This window comes from Lasioglossum baleicum, chromosome 10 (assembly GCF_051020765.1).
Source record: "Lasioglossum baleicum chromosome 10, iyLasBale1, whole genome shotgun sequence".
NCBI lineage: Eukaryota > Metazoa > Arthropoda > Insecta > Hymenoptera > Halictidae > Lasioglossum > Lasioglossum baleicum.
Window position 1 is genome coordinate 3,407,164 of NC_134938.1, and position 14,986 is coordinate 3,422,149.

Here is a 14,986-nt window from a genome sequence, read left to right on the forward strand (position 1 = left end):
AAGGTTTCGGAAGCATTAAACAAATTTTACGAGAGCACCGCGTAACCCATTTATCTCGAAATTCTCTCTCTTGAATGGTAATGACGAACAGTAACGTCTTTGTTGCGTGCTGCGGTAAGAAAGAGATTCAGGAAACACTGAATGAGAATTACAATTTCATTCTACGAAGCCTACCTCGCGGGTATTTCAACTCCGATTAAACGGGACTTATTTTTCTTTTCTCTCGGGGCTTTTGATGTTACAGGCTCGCTCGTTCGAAAGTACAAGCTTCGTGGAGAAAGACGCACGATAGTTGGAGTTTTTTCACGGTCGAACGGTTCGACGAGCAGCAGTTCGCGGGATCCATATTTTCGCGTGAGCGGCGCGATGGGAAACTCGGAGACGGGACGCGGATTGATATTCCATTCTGTAAACAACGAAGATTGAAATAACCGAGGACGCGGGAGTGGAACGCTTAAACGGAATTTATTCCGATCGGTCGACAAAGTTTGCATATATCCCGGGTTGCGTCATGACAAATTTATTGCGCGATACGAAATTCATTTAAATGTCAATTAACAAATAGCGGTGGGTCGTCGGTTAAATATTAATTTCGATGCGCGCCGGCGAAATGTGACGACGCCTTGTAAATCCCGAAACATCGGGCGCGTACTCGGCCTGTGTAAACGGAACCGTTGCGAGCAAGCCGCCATGCTTTTTTCCCCCCTCACGGCGCTTACCATCACGTAATGCGTATCTGTATTTTTTCGCCGGCTAGTTTCTCGCACTCCAATTTAAGGCTGCACGAGGGGAACAAAAACGCCGCATTAATATTCACCAGTCCTCCGGAGAACGCAGAGCCTTTGTTTGCCCCTCTGATCCACGTCGCCGTCGCCGTCGCGACGTTAAATTAAAACGCGCCGCCCACGACAACGAAAGGAACGAAAAATAATCGAGAAAGGAAACGTTTAATCCGCCACGACCATCTTTTATGCAACGACGGAAATGATTCTTCGAAATTGCCGCCGAACATTTCCCGTTGGCACGATCTGCAATCTGCATCCGCGCCGGGTACAAATCTACTGGATTACATACCAAATACATCATAATTCGTAGGAGAAAGGTACACTAATTTTGAGTCCGATAAAGTAAAGTTCACCCACACGCTGTATATGATAACTGGACTGCCGGATCTTTATGCAAAATAAAAACTGTCTGCATCGATTGCAAGAAATAGAAATCAAACTGAATGTTATTTCTTTCCTTAATGATTTTAACCCTTTGCACTCGAATGGCGAGTCTGAGGCGTCACTAATAATTGCCATACCATTATTCGAAACAGTTTTAACATTATTAAATTTGTCTGTATTCTAGAAATTGTAAAAAAGCTCAACTGTCATATAAGGAAACAGGTTCAATTTGATGTGCACAATGTAAAAAAGATTATATAGTACAAAAATGATGTGGGTTGAAACAAATATCTTGATTTTGGAATTCAAATTGTTCGAGTGCAAAGGGTTAATAGAGGAGAAATCATATATGGATATCTTCAATTTTTAAAATTTTTCAACAATTTTGAATTTCATCTACTCAGTTTTGCTATAAAAGATTCTGGATCTTTGTGGAGTATGGCTTCTGAAAATTTTCGAAAAATGCCAGAATATATCCTTCGACAGGGTTAAGTCTAATTTACCACTGAAATATTGCAAATTGCATAAACTTCCGCAGTCTAATGATAACAATCTGGTAACCAAGCCTGGAAAAGTCAGTTTTATAACCTATCAGGTAGATATAATCGAAATGTTGGTAGAATCCACAAGCTGTAAGAATGTTACAAAAATCATTGTTATGCTAAACTTTGTCTTTGCTATTCTTGTATTACTAAATAAGTTGTTTCTCTATCTCTCTTTCGATTTTGTATGACTAATGGGGCACTGGCGAGGCATTCAACGTGTTAAATGAATAGGTTTCTCATACAGTCTGCTCTATTGCCAGCCGTTTCCTATGCTTCCATACGACGCGATTGGTTTTTTTCCTAATCCAATGGGAAATTCACGGAGAAAGTTAATGGACGTCCCGGACAAGGAAATGCTATTGTTCCGCGGAAAAAGGAACGCTTCCAATAATAACACATCGAGAAGCTCCCGATTATCAATCACGGAAACGTTTTATGGATGGGGAGAGACTTCGCGCAGCAATTTCCATTCGTTACTGTAATTGGACAGAGCTCCGAAAGAAGGAGAGGACACTAAGGCGATTAACTAATCTCGCAGTCGCTTCGGGCGAAATTGAGTGCTACTGCGCGGCCCGTCGATGGAAATTGATAGGCAATTATTGTTCTCCGTTCGAGTCTGGAATCGGGGACGCGAGAATCCGACTAGCACTGGGTTTCAACCTTTCCGACTGCGCTATAGGGTGAGTCATGTAATGAGAACAAGCGAGTTCATTTAACACTAAACCTACCAACACCGGTCATAATGACTGGTTTATTTTACAATTAGAATAGTAATAAAACTGATTTCATAAGAGACGATTGTATAGATATCTTTAGTAGTGCACGTATCACAATAGGAGCCGCACAAAGTCTAAATAAGATCAATCTTGTCATTTTTACAAGGGAACATGTTACTTTTGAGGCTCGGTAGGTTTAGTGTGAAATAAAAATCGGCGTACTATGTCAACACACATTAGATAGATGCAAAAGAAATACATAGAACTATTACGATCTCGTTAACAAAACACTATCCGTAAAACATACTACAGTAACTTGTTAATAATAAGTAGACCGCGAATCTTTATGCAAAATAGAAAATGTCTGCGTCGATCCCAAAATACAGAAGCTAAATAAAAATTTCATTCTTCCTTTAATAATCTTAGTAAACTGAAACTAATACGTTGATGTTCTTAAATTGTTTAAATATATCGACTGCTTTAAATTGTACGTATACCAATTATCGTTATAAATGCATAAAATCCGCAGTCTAATAATAAGGTTGTCATTATTCATCAGAACTTGTTGCCACCTGTCACCGGGATTAAAAATATCCCCTCTTCTTTGTTAGCTCAATGCTACGTAAAAACAAGACGGAGAATATAAATATGTATGTAGCATATTTTTCAAAGAATCAAAGATAATTAGCCAGAACAGGTTCAAGTTGAACGACTCGTTACAATTCTTTCTCAATCAACCTGCAAGAAGTCCAGTTCCGTGAAACCACTCTGTGCAGCTATTGAGACGCGATTCTCGCGTGAAGTAGCAGCGGATTCGCGATCAGCTCGCCCGATCTAGATAACGAGACATATTTTTGTCCGACCGGAGACGCGTCAGCTCGTTTAAAAGCGCGGCAAGGTGAATTATTCGTTAGCCGATTTCAGCGGCCGTGTAAGTAAGGAAGGCTCTCGGAATCCGCTCGGCGGCTTGGCGTCGGATCGCGGCTTCGTCACGATAAATTAGCGCGATATTAACGATCGGTCGGGCGATAATTCCGGTTGCGCAACCGACCGGGACCGGTCCATTAATTATTTCAGATTGACGCGCGGCAACGATTTACAAGGCGCTTTGCGGGGCCCCATTCCCCGCTGAACGTTCCGAGACATAAACACGCGGAAACGTGCACCTGTTTCCTCGTCGAGCAGCCGCGAAAATTCTCCGTGGTTCAGCTACTCTCAATTTGTAAGCGGTGAAATTTATAGTCCTCCCACCTCCGTTCTATCCCCCTCTCCTCGTCCTCTTGCTCCCTCGAACGCAGTTCCTGGCCAACTAGAGTGGAGAGCTCGCGGGAACATTTATCCGAGCGTGCCACGTTTGATAATAAAACTAACGCCGCTCTGCCACTTTCCGCATCATCGAGCGCATAATACAGACATAAAATGAATTATTCCGCGCGGTCGCGCTGTTTGCGCGCGGAAAACTCTCCCCGGGCTTGTGCAATCTTTCTTCCCGCGGAATTCTTGCGCGATATGTACCCGGCACTGTAATCAACGCCCCGGGAAATAAATCACGCGTAAAAGGGGCGAGCGTGAATTTTGAATGCATGATATCCCTCGGTAGGCTTGTCGGCCCCGCTCTAACGCTCTCCTTTTTAATCCACGCTTTCAATGGGGGCATTTTTTTTCGCGAGAACAATTCACCAACGGATACGAGGTAAATATACATTCTATATGAAATAGGAGTTTCATTATTATTCGCAGAATAAACGTTGCATTCGTCACGGGGAACCGTGTACGCATTACACACAGCAAATACTATTTTATTTTATAGGAAAGTTATATGCGTTCCGTTATAGATTACGGGTCTTTCGTGTACTCCCCTGAAAGACGAACTATCTCTGACAAACTTGGAAAACTGCAATTCTCTGCTATAAGACTGGCTTCGGGACGTTCCATGTTTCTCTGTGACAATTTTCTTGCAAAAGTCCAATGAAAGCTCTCTATGTCTCCAAGCTATTACAGGTTATTATTAATATGTATCTTCTCTCGATCGTATTCGCTGTTAATAAATGTTAAACGGTCCGATCGTTTACTTCTAATTATGAAGCAATTTTGCTAATTATCAAACAAAATCAACGTTTCGATCCTAGTTTGGATCCTTGTCATGATTCATTTGAATCGCGTCTCTGTAAAGGAAATATGTTAAAATAATTTCAAAAACTATTAAACGATTGAATATAAGGAATATTGTTCATAAAAACTCACTCACTTGCTTCGGGGAAATTAGTATACCGAGGTACCACTGCATTTAATAATGTAAACAATATTTTGAATAATGGTACAGCAATTTTTAGTGGTGCCTCAGAGGGGACAACCGAGTGCAAAGGGTTAAAATTTAAAATATTGGTCGATTCATCGCGTACGACTTTCACTGTGGGCGATTATAAATTTTGGTTGCACATCTGCTCGACACTCAAGGGTTAACAAAGCACTGTTTAGGAGTGTACATTCTCCGATCTAGCAGACTGCTGCAAGATTAAGCCTTTTCATTGAAAAGTGCTCGTCAAGGGAGTACGACAAGAGGGGTCTGCTGGGGCGGCAAACGAAAAATCAAGCTTGTTCACGGAAGAGTTGGTGTGCATAGAGTGCGAAATTGGCTACTTTCTGACCGTCCCGTGCGGATTGCGAACGCGTCGAAATGTCGCAGGCTGCTCACGTAGCTCTCGCTTGTATTTATGCATGTATGTACACAACCCCGAGGGCCTCGGTCTCTTTTCCCGTGGCCGTGCCCGCTCTCTCGCCCTGCAGCCCGCGTGTCGCTGCGACACGAAACAGCAATTTAAGTTTCCGTCGACGGTAGAAAATCGTGCGGCACGTGACGTCGCGAATTAACACGTTAAAGGGTCGGGACATAAATTAACGTGTCAAGCCGCTCGATAGAGATCGTCAGCAACGGCGCGGCTGCTCGCGGGGACCGGTGAAAACCGTCGAGGCGACGCGCACGAAGAAAGTTCTCTTCCTTATCGAGCAACTTTCCACGAGCACGGTGGTTGCGTGCAAGATCCTATCGGCCGATTACCCCTCTGTATTCGCATGCTTGTTACGTTTTTACGACGTTGTATATTTCGAATGGCCGGCCCCGCGGGACGCCGCGCCGCCTCGTGTTCTCGACGAGCTCCCACGAAATGTTCTCTCTCTCGATGCTCTCCTCGTTGCTCGACTCTTCTCGCGAGTTTACTGCTAGGTCGTTGCAAATATCTGGATGCAATTCCCCTCGAATTACAACGTAGCCGCCGACTCGCGCAGGAAGCGACTCGTTCGATCGAATTCGCGTCCGTTTCGGCGCGAGTCAGCTTCGCGTGCAGGAAATGTCTTTCTCTCCCTCCCTCTGCGGCAAGAAAGATTGCAAATGAAATTCAATTATCTGTCTTGCTATACACAGCGTACACGGCGTTCTACTAGCGGACGTGTGGCGATTCTATTTCAGTGAAAAAGGAAACGTACAATGTTTTTTCAATTGACCCTTCGTTTTCGAGAAAATCGAACTTGCACATTCTGCGGTTACGCGTGCTGTTGAATAAAGATTGACCGACGTGCCTGGCCATGGCAATTCTACTTTTTAATGAATGCAAAGACACGCGAGAATCCGTCCAACTTTCAAACTAGATTTTCCCGAGAACGAGGCGCCTATCGCAAAAAACGATATTCGTCTTTACCACGTTTTTATTAACTCGCTTTCTTGTTTTCTCGTTCGTTTGTTTGTCTGTTCGGTACAAATTTTGCAATTGATTGTAAACTAACTTCCCGAGGAGCTAGAGGCTTGAAACTTTAAACATAGATCAGAACTGGACGACAATGCAGTATTTTATCGGTACCTCGATCGAACGTTCTAGATCTATTTAGTTCGTTTGAATTTTCGACACGCGCCCTTGGAACTTAAATCGTAAGGGAAGGGGTTAAAATATGACATGTACGTAAGCAAATGGCCGCCACTGTGGATCCGACTGATCGAAAACCATGTTAAAAATAGTTCCCGTCCGCAAATGGTTAAAAGTTTAGTGTCGGAGGAGAGTTACGAGGAAAAATAGAGAAAATATGACGGTGTAAGGGAATGATCGATGCGTGTAAAAGTTTAACGCGGCTATATTCTTCTGCATGAAGAAAACACAATGGCATCCGTAGTGAGCCGAGGAAAAGAGTCGTGTCCCGTGATGGAGAAAAATTGCGGGGTTGAATAGCTCGTAAAGGAGCTCGAATGGCTGGCTCGGACGCGTAACACGCGCGGATATAGTGGATAGAGTCGAAACTGTGCGGCCTTCTCGTCCTCCAGGCTATGTGCATACTTCGGTGTGCGTAGCTTCCGCTCGGACAAACAATTCTCTGCCTACATCTGTCGATTTGTCTGGCCGCTTCGCCTACGCGCCGACACGACGTTTGCGCAAACGTTTCCTAGATAAGATCCCCCCGGTTGCGGTCTACGGTATACACATACCTGGGAATTGACTGCAGTCAATGAATTGCCGTCAACGGCCATCCTTCCTCTTTCCCTCGTAACACCCGGAGGAATACGACGCCGAACACAAGATAACGGTTGAGAAACGAGGAATTGTTGTAACTGTTTAGTGCCGGCTTTTTACGTCCGACACCATCCGTTCCCGGTATTCCAGGGCTTTTTGCTTTCACGCCCGATAATCGACTGCAATTGCGGAATATACCCGGTGCTCGTCGGCACGCTGCGACCGTTTATGCAAATTCACTGTTTCTCGGATCAATTTTCACAATTTGAATATCACAGTCGCGCGGATCTTACGCTTTACGAATTCTCCGAGATTTTTAGGAGCTATAAAACCCAGCAGTTTACTCGCCGTATCGTGGAATTATCAAAGGAAAGGATAGGTTATTTTGGAAAAACTAAAATTTCGTATCTTAAGCTGTCTCTTGGTTTTGAAATGGTAAGACGACGTTGCATACCGTTTGAAGAACTTTTCTGTCCCGCTTTTCTGCAGGCAAGATAAAGCTTATCGTATTAGAGCCAACGACGAGAAGTTACGTTTTCATTTGAACCGTGCTGCACAAAGATAAATAATTTCTTTCCCGTTCCGCGGGGTGCTGTCATTTCTCAACGCAGCAGGGAATACCACTTCCGTTTAATTGCCTCATAAAGAGTAATAAAGCATGTTCGGGCACGTTTCTCTTTCCTGGTAAAACGAACGTTGTCGTGTACGAATGTATAATAAAAACGATCGGGAATCTCCGATATAATTAAATAAGGACGGAAACCGGTCCCGATCGGGACGCGCCGCATGTTACCGAGTCGACATATTTCGCGACGGGACAATTATTAAGTATGTTATTTCCTTCTTTTTTTTTTTACGTTGAATCGACGCTCACGGCGTTGCGCTTTTTCGGGCAACGGACTCGCGACCGAAGGTGAAGGGCTTGATTAATGGAAACATGAAAAAATAAAGATCTACCTGTGATACTGTGTCTGAAGAAAGTTGAAGTCCTCCTTGATACGATCGCACAGCTCGCCGATCGAAAATTTATATTGCTGGCCAGGCTGCGGTGGACCCTGAAACAAGAGATAAAACGAATAAGGTCAGCTCATCCAGCGATCCGACGGTTTTTCATTTGTCTCGGGCTCGCGGTGTGCACCGTTCTCCTTCGCAAAAACAGTTCCCAGGGACGGAACGACCAAATTTTCACACGCGATACCGCCGTACGGAGATACGAATCGCGTGCTCCCGACCATAAACTCGACTATTATCTCGAGCACTACGTTCTACAATCGCAAATAAACAACTGAAATTACCATGTTTGCCGATTCTCGCCAGAGTCATAACTCTCGGCGAATCTCCGATTCGAAATTGATGCTCTTAACATTTGTAGTGCACCCTGCTGCAATAACACTCGTTTAATCCAATCGATCGCTGCAATTAAGGCGTTCGCTGCCACGTTACCCTATCCACGTAGCGGTATTGTTTTTTAAGACTTAGAAAGTCAGTTCTGTGAAATACAAGATTGAGGACGTAATAAATCAATAATATATTATTCAAACTTGGCCGCTACCTAACGCCTATTGGCCATTGGTATAAAAAGTAACGGCCAAGTTTGAATAATTCAGCCCTGCATGTAACCCTTTAAAAATTAAATAGCGTTCTTTCAAACTAATTTTTACAAACGCTTTTTTCAGTAATAAATTTTTTTAATGTTTTCGGCGCAATGGTTCGATCGTTTATTACGAATTATAAAGCAACTCTGCTAATTGTCAAACAGAATCAACGTTTCGATCCCAGTTTGGATCTTTTTTAAGATTTATTCAAGCTTTTTTTCAGTATCGCAAGAGGTATGTATTTCTAAGCTAACGAACGCGGCCGTATTTTCTTTGATCGCACAACTTTTTACGGCCATAAGAACTTGGCTCCTGTTTACAGGATGTTTTTGTTGGGATGTAACAGACACGGAACATTATTATTTCGCATTATCCATTCAGAATTCGCAGTCCACTCGTTAATCACTCACTAATTTTCCAAGTCCCTTATTTGTACACTTCATACTCGGGCTTTAAAAACAACAAAGATATTTGAGGTGGCAACGTTAGGTGAGCTACCCTGTATATAAAATTTTGTGCGTGTACAACGGTGCCGTATCATTTTGTCCACCAGTGTGGTAATGGATAGGGGGATTTAGGTTGGCAGCACATTTATACCCACTCATCCGGCTATAACCTTTGACAGAGGTTCTCGACGAAGAAGAGTACTTCTCGGTACAAGCCTGGACCATCGGAATCGACCGGTATTCGCGCGATTGGTGTCTCAATCGAGTATTTTCGAAGCGTAATCGGGCGACGTGATTGCGTACGGAACGAACGGTAATCCTTCGATGCGCCGGATGCAGTTGTCACGGCCCACGTAAGCAGCCGCCTCGAGGCGTGCATACGAACGCGAGCGCCATAAACGGCGGAAATCGTGCTGCTGCTTCGGCTTCCGTTCGCTGATTACGCCTCTAGTTTAAACGTTGCGCGCACGGTTCTTCTCTGCTGGCCAATTTCAGCTCGTAAAAGCTGCGCCGGGGACCCGAGGAAAAAAAAATGATCCAGGAAACACTTTGCATGGAAATCGAGACGCGCGGGCGCGGGTCCGGGCGCGCGAGGAACATTGTTCCGCGAGCTATCGAATATTTTCTCTCTCTCTCTTTCTATGGAGGAGAAAAGTTTCCCGTAAGTGCACTGTTGCGCCGACGCTCCGCCGAGCGTAACGATGCAACGACTGCCCGTTATCGTTTCGCAGATAATCGATGCGGTTGCCAACTATATAATCGTCTAGTAATCGTGGTTAATTACTGCCATTCAAAGAGTTATCTTTGCCTGCACTTGGCCACTTTTCGACGTAACGAATACGCAGGAAGTCGGAGTCTTTTGTCGCGGTCTCGGTACCTGCCGTGTTTGCCTCATGTATTAGTAAAATATGTATTCTTTTTGTAAGAAAACCTGCAGGCCTGATGGCGTAAAAAACGAGTTTTACAAATACAGTGGATTCCGATTAATTGGGAGCACCGTTTATTTCGGACAAATCCAGAAGAACGGAAACAAAAACTTGAATACAATACTATCGGGATAGTAAGTGGCTTCATTGGGACGAATTATCCTATCTCGTGCGTCCCAATTAACCGGAATCCGCTGTGTATCTTCCTCCAAGCTATGCCTTAAGTAAAGAAGGCAGACTTTCATGTATATTGATCGAAAAGAGAAATAATTTGTACTGCTATCGTTTCGAAAATTATGCCAAACTGACTTGGCTACTTATGTAGACCCATCAACTTCATAACTGATGTCTATCTCCAAAGTATCAGAAGAGGGATAAGCATTCCGTTATCGAAAATTTCGTACACTTCAGGAACATATTTGGTCTGTTTTGGGAGCTAGACGCATCACCGTTCAAAGAGAGTTTTTCGGGAGCTGCTACGGAAAGCAACGCTGACGCTTATAACATTTCTGGTACTTATAACGTATCTGGATGTGTATGGTGCTACAGCGCTTCTTATCGAATGTGTGGTAACGGCCGATGAACGGCTTTGTATTAGTCGTCGAGTAATATGTATTCATTTAAAGATTTATATCAATACTGCACTCTCATTGAGAGTTGCAGTATTCTTAAACTAGCTTTATCGAACAGTCGAGCGTAAGTGCATCGCATTAAGTTCAACAGTTATCTTATTCATTAAGAAAAAAGAATCTGAAAAGAAACAAATTGCCCTATTTGAAAACTGTCGGTGAATCTTTACGACTCTGATTTCCGAAGCGGCATCGAAAATCGTGTTCGATCAATAAAGAGCAGCCGCGTATCCTAAAGTCAAGCTCCCTTTGTTCACGTTGAAACAAGGGGGGTCGAAAGAGCGTCAGAGACGGAGGCGGCGGTAATAGCGGCGAAAATTCGGTTGCTGCTCCGGCATTTGAGAACCCGCTGGAAACCCACGCTTACCGACTTTGGCGGCAACTGTACCAGCGCCCACGACCGTAAAAGCCACATTATTACCGGTAGTACCGCTGCTACCCACCTCCGTATACCTGTCGGTAATAACGTTACGAGCGTGTTATCGATCGTTTTGCACGTCGTACCCCGCAAAACGGATACGCCACGACGGCCTCGTAAAAGCTGAAATAGTTCTCCACCGCCTCTTTCCCCGTTCGCCCCCTCGCCAACACCGTCGGCCTTTGCTCTTTCGCCTCTCTTCGTCGCTCGCCACCCCTTCCACGGTGATAAAGAGAACCGTCTGTACACCCATATCGCGCACGAGCTTCCCCGCCGCGTTTGATAAAAAGCCGCGAACGTAAAACGTTGATCGCGAAATCCGCCGGTACCTCGGAACACCGGGAATACGGAATCCGCCCCCCATCCGTCCCGGTTACCGAATCAGCGCAGTAATTAACGTTTTAATATTTTCCAAGACAACTCTCGTTAGCGCGCGAGCTCGACTATTGAATCTGAAATCTGTTGTTTGCGTGTTTGATTCGTTTATGAACACAGCGACAGGCGAGGTTTTCCAGAAAACGAGTACGCGTAAGAGTGTGCGCGACACTTGTTTGCTTTTGTCACTGGCACATTTTCTCTTATGTTCGCCTAATTTGTATGCTTGTATCGCTTCTGTGAAATTGCATTGAAGCACGACGTAGCGGTAGATATTACCATGCGTTGTAATGTATACGAAAGAGCTAGGTTAATCCGTGTAAATATGATCCAAACTGTGTCGTTTCAATCAGAAAAGTGTTACGAATATGTAGGTAAAATGTTATACTATATACAGGGTGTTTCCTATTTTTGTAAGATTGTAGGAGCATCTACAAGTGAAAATACGAAAGAAATGTTATATGAAGTTCGTTTAGAAACGATGTCAAGTTTGTATCAATGCTTCTGCATTGATGTGGTCATTTTGAAATGATTTTATGCATTAAAACTTATCACTAGGCTGCCGATCTTTACGCATTTATGAAGAAATTGGTTGAGTGCAATATAAAACAGTAAAAGATTTGAAAATTTCAAGAATGCTGTAATCGTTGCTTTCAATGTAACAAAGTCTTTAAGGGATGAAATCAATTTTTACGTTATTCCTGCTTCCCACAATCAATGCAAAACATTTTAGCGGTCTATTTACCACTAAAGACAAACACATCTAATAACTAGGCTGCGTATCTTTATCAAACCATTTTACATTGTATTTTAAGTGATTTATGATATAGATAGTATATGTACAAGGTGAGGTACCTTACTTTCGCCGAAAATATCTCCGTTGTTTTTAGTAATTCAGGAAAATGTTTGGTCGGACGTGTACGTCGAGGCATTACTGTAATTTCGAAGGCAAAGGGTAGTTGCTCAAAGACATCGGGAGGTTCTCTTACGAAACGGACCTAGCCGGACGAGCTCGCGCGATAATCGATACAGTTCTTATCGCGTTAGCGTAATATTCGCCGGTGGCTAATGCGATGGTGGTCGCGAAGCCGTCAGAAGCGGTGCCGCGTGTCTTATTTGTCGCGTGTTCGCTGGTTGGCCATCGTCGAGAGACTGCAGCGGGTGTCGCGGGTATGCGTGTGCACTTAAACGATATCGAACACGTGTAAACGCGTCGAGATACCCCGGGCATCCGGTTAACGGGCCGCCTTAGAGGCCGAGCGAGTGAACGCGAGGCTTGCAAGAATCGACGGAGCCACGCGCTCTGCTGATCGGCAGAATCGTTGATCCCATTTGTCCGCGCAAAGCCACCCGCGGTCAATCCAATTAATTTATTAGCTTTCGCCGCTGAGCACCCATGCCTGCGTTCGCCTCTCCCTCTCCCTCTCTCTCTCCAACTCACACAGTTTCCCTCTCGCTTGCTCTTTCGCCGACGCTGTGCTTAACGGCACGTGCTTCCGTCGGTGCACATCGCGGTGGGTAATACGCGCACGGGAAGAGGTGCGATCGACTCCGTTGATCGTTCTCGATTGAATGGTTTTTCCATTAAAGCGTTGCTACCTATCGTAGAACTATTCTGCTCGCGAGGGCGTGGCTTTGTTAGGTGGTGTGCATGGGAAAACGGAGGTTTTCGAAACTGATGTGTTACTCACATGCCGTACGGCCATAGACGGGTTCTTTTACACCCACAAACCACAGTTTTGCTATCTACGTTTTTTCATCATTTCGAACGATAATGTAATTCTGTAGCATTCTTCTGCAATACAAATTCTTCCACGTACGTTTCAAGTCGATAGCTTTACTACAAGAGCAGTTATAGGCCGGCCACGGTTTAATGAATTGTGACCTATTCCTTCCAATCTGTTTAACAAAAAATGAAGAACAAACTCATGAACATGAACACCTAATATCACAGAACACTGTGATATTTTTCGGAAGTTTTAACTGCAAAATTGATTTTACAAACATTACAGAAATCTTGAATTGCTATTATATTGAAGTGATCAGATGACTACGTTTATATTATTGTGGTAGTTGTGTCTTACTGTTGTTGTCAATATGTAATTGTTCACATTTTTCGGATTAGGCAAACATGCATATTTCTCATGGAAATTTTCGACACATACCAGTTTCATACATACCAATTCAGTAGTGAGCTATTGTCCAAAGCAATGTCCTTAATATTTTCAGATCTTTTCACAAACAGCATCGTAGCAACAAATGAAATAAAAAATCGCATCCCGCGCCTAGTATTTCCGAGTTGATGAAACATGATAACGCGAGACCCAATGTTGTGGGCGAAGGAAAAACAGGTTTTAAAAAGCAACGTGTGTTAAGCTGATCACCCAGTATACTTTTTACTAAACTCACCGCCGCCGGCATACAGGGAACACTTATCCAGTTTCAGCGCCGTTAATATCTGCCGCATGGAGCATGCTTTAATTACTCTGCGGTATGGGGGCTCGTTTTTTCTCTCGCGTTTCCAGGATTGCAAGGGTGCGGAACGGACCTTTTCATTTCTCGATAATGCAAAGATGGGGTATTTCAGTAGTCAAAAGCGCTAGATAAAATCTAAAAAACCACCATTCTATGTCATCAATAGACTGTGAATTTTGAGAAAGTGGAATCAAATAAAATTTTATTATTAGTGGTACAGTAAAGTCGCGATAGTTGTCAGGTGCCTACCCACTCCACTGCCAGCCAAGGAAGGACAGCGTATGGGAAATAAACATTTTGTTTAGCACACGCCTGTGGGTGCTGTAAAAGTGAATGCAGATCCGCAGACAGATGCGTCAGGATGCTTTATAAAATGGTATAGACGGAATAGCGATGATAGCGAACCCACAATAGCGGTACAACGAAACCCTAAACCACGCGGTACCGTGCTATTTCGGGGTTCGCCCGGGAAATTCTTGCGTTTTCGGTTCAATCATACGCGGTATACGTAAACACGCAAAATCAACACGATGGGGCTGTGTTTCACACCCAGCAGTCTGCTGATATCAGCAAACACGGTACCGATATTTTTCCCAAATAATTCGGCCGCGTTCACCCTTTAAAAGGCGACTAAAAACCGGCAGGAATGCGACGGCTGCGCAGCGCGAAGATTAAATTCACATTTTTCGATTTAATATTATTAGTTGAACCGGATAGGAGGTGCACGTGTGACGAGGGAGGTCGGTCGGCGAAGGGGGAGTTTTACATCGGATCCAATATCAGAGCAGGCTGATTGGCGTGATCAAATAAAGTCGTAATAAATAGGTGTCGTCGCTATAAAATCAAATTAAAACGGGTCGTAAAAATTGCGCGCACGCGAAACATTGTTTGCCGGCCGGTCGTGTCAATAATAAAGCTCGAGAGCGGTGTTTCGGCCCTCGCGCGTGCTCGTTAAAATGCGGGGCCGTCGCTTCATTTTTCCGAGGGAAGGTATTTTCGACCGTGGAAAATTCCATTTTTTCCCCCGGCGGTTTAAAATATTCATGGTTTTACATCGACTGGCGCCAGGAATCGGCAGGGCACGGTTTTTCGTGCAAGCTTTGGGGAATGGGGAACACAGCGAGACTGTACCAGAAAACGCAGTTAGCTCGCATCGAAAAGCGAAACGCGAATTATGTCGTTTCGACGAATAATGA

General features: G+C 44.1%; 1 protein-coding gene across 2 annotated transcripts in view; it reads right to left on the reverse strand.

Annotated features, from left to right (window-relative positions):
* LOC143213059 (protein groucho) overlaps window positions 1-14,986 on the reverse strand; it is a 169,185-nt gene that overhangs the window by 123,241 nt on the left and 30,958 nt on the right. For both annotated transcript variants that reach the window (XM_076432545.1, XM_076432544.1), the window contains exon 2: window positions 7,884-7,981. In XM_076432545.1, coding sequence (XP_076288660.1) covers window positions 7,884-7,981 — 98 coding nt within the window. The remainder of the gene's footprint in view (window positions 1-7,883; window positions 7,982-14,986) is intronic.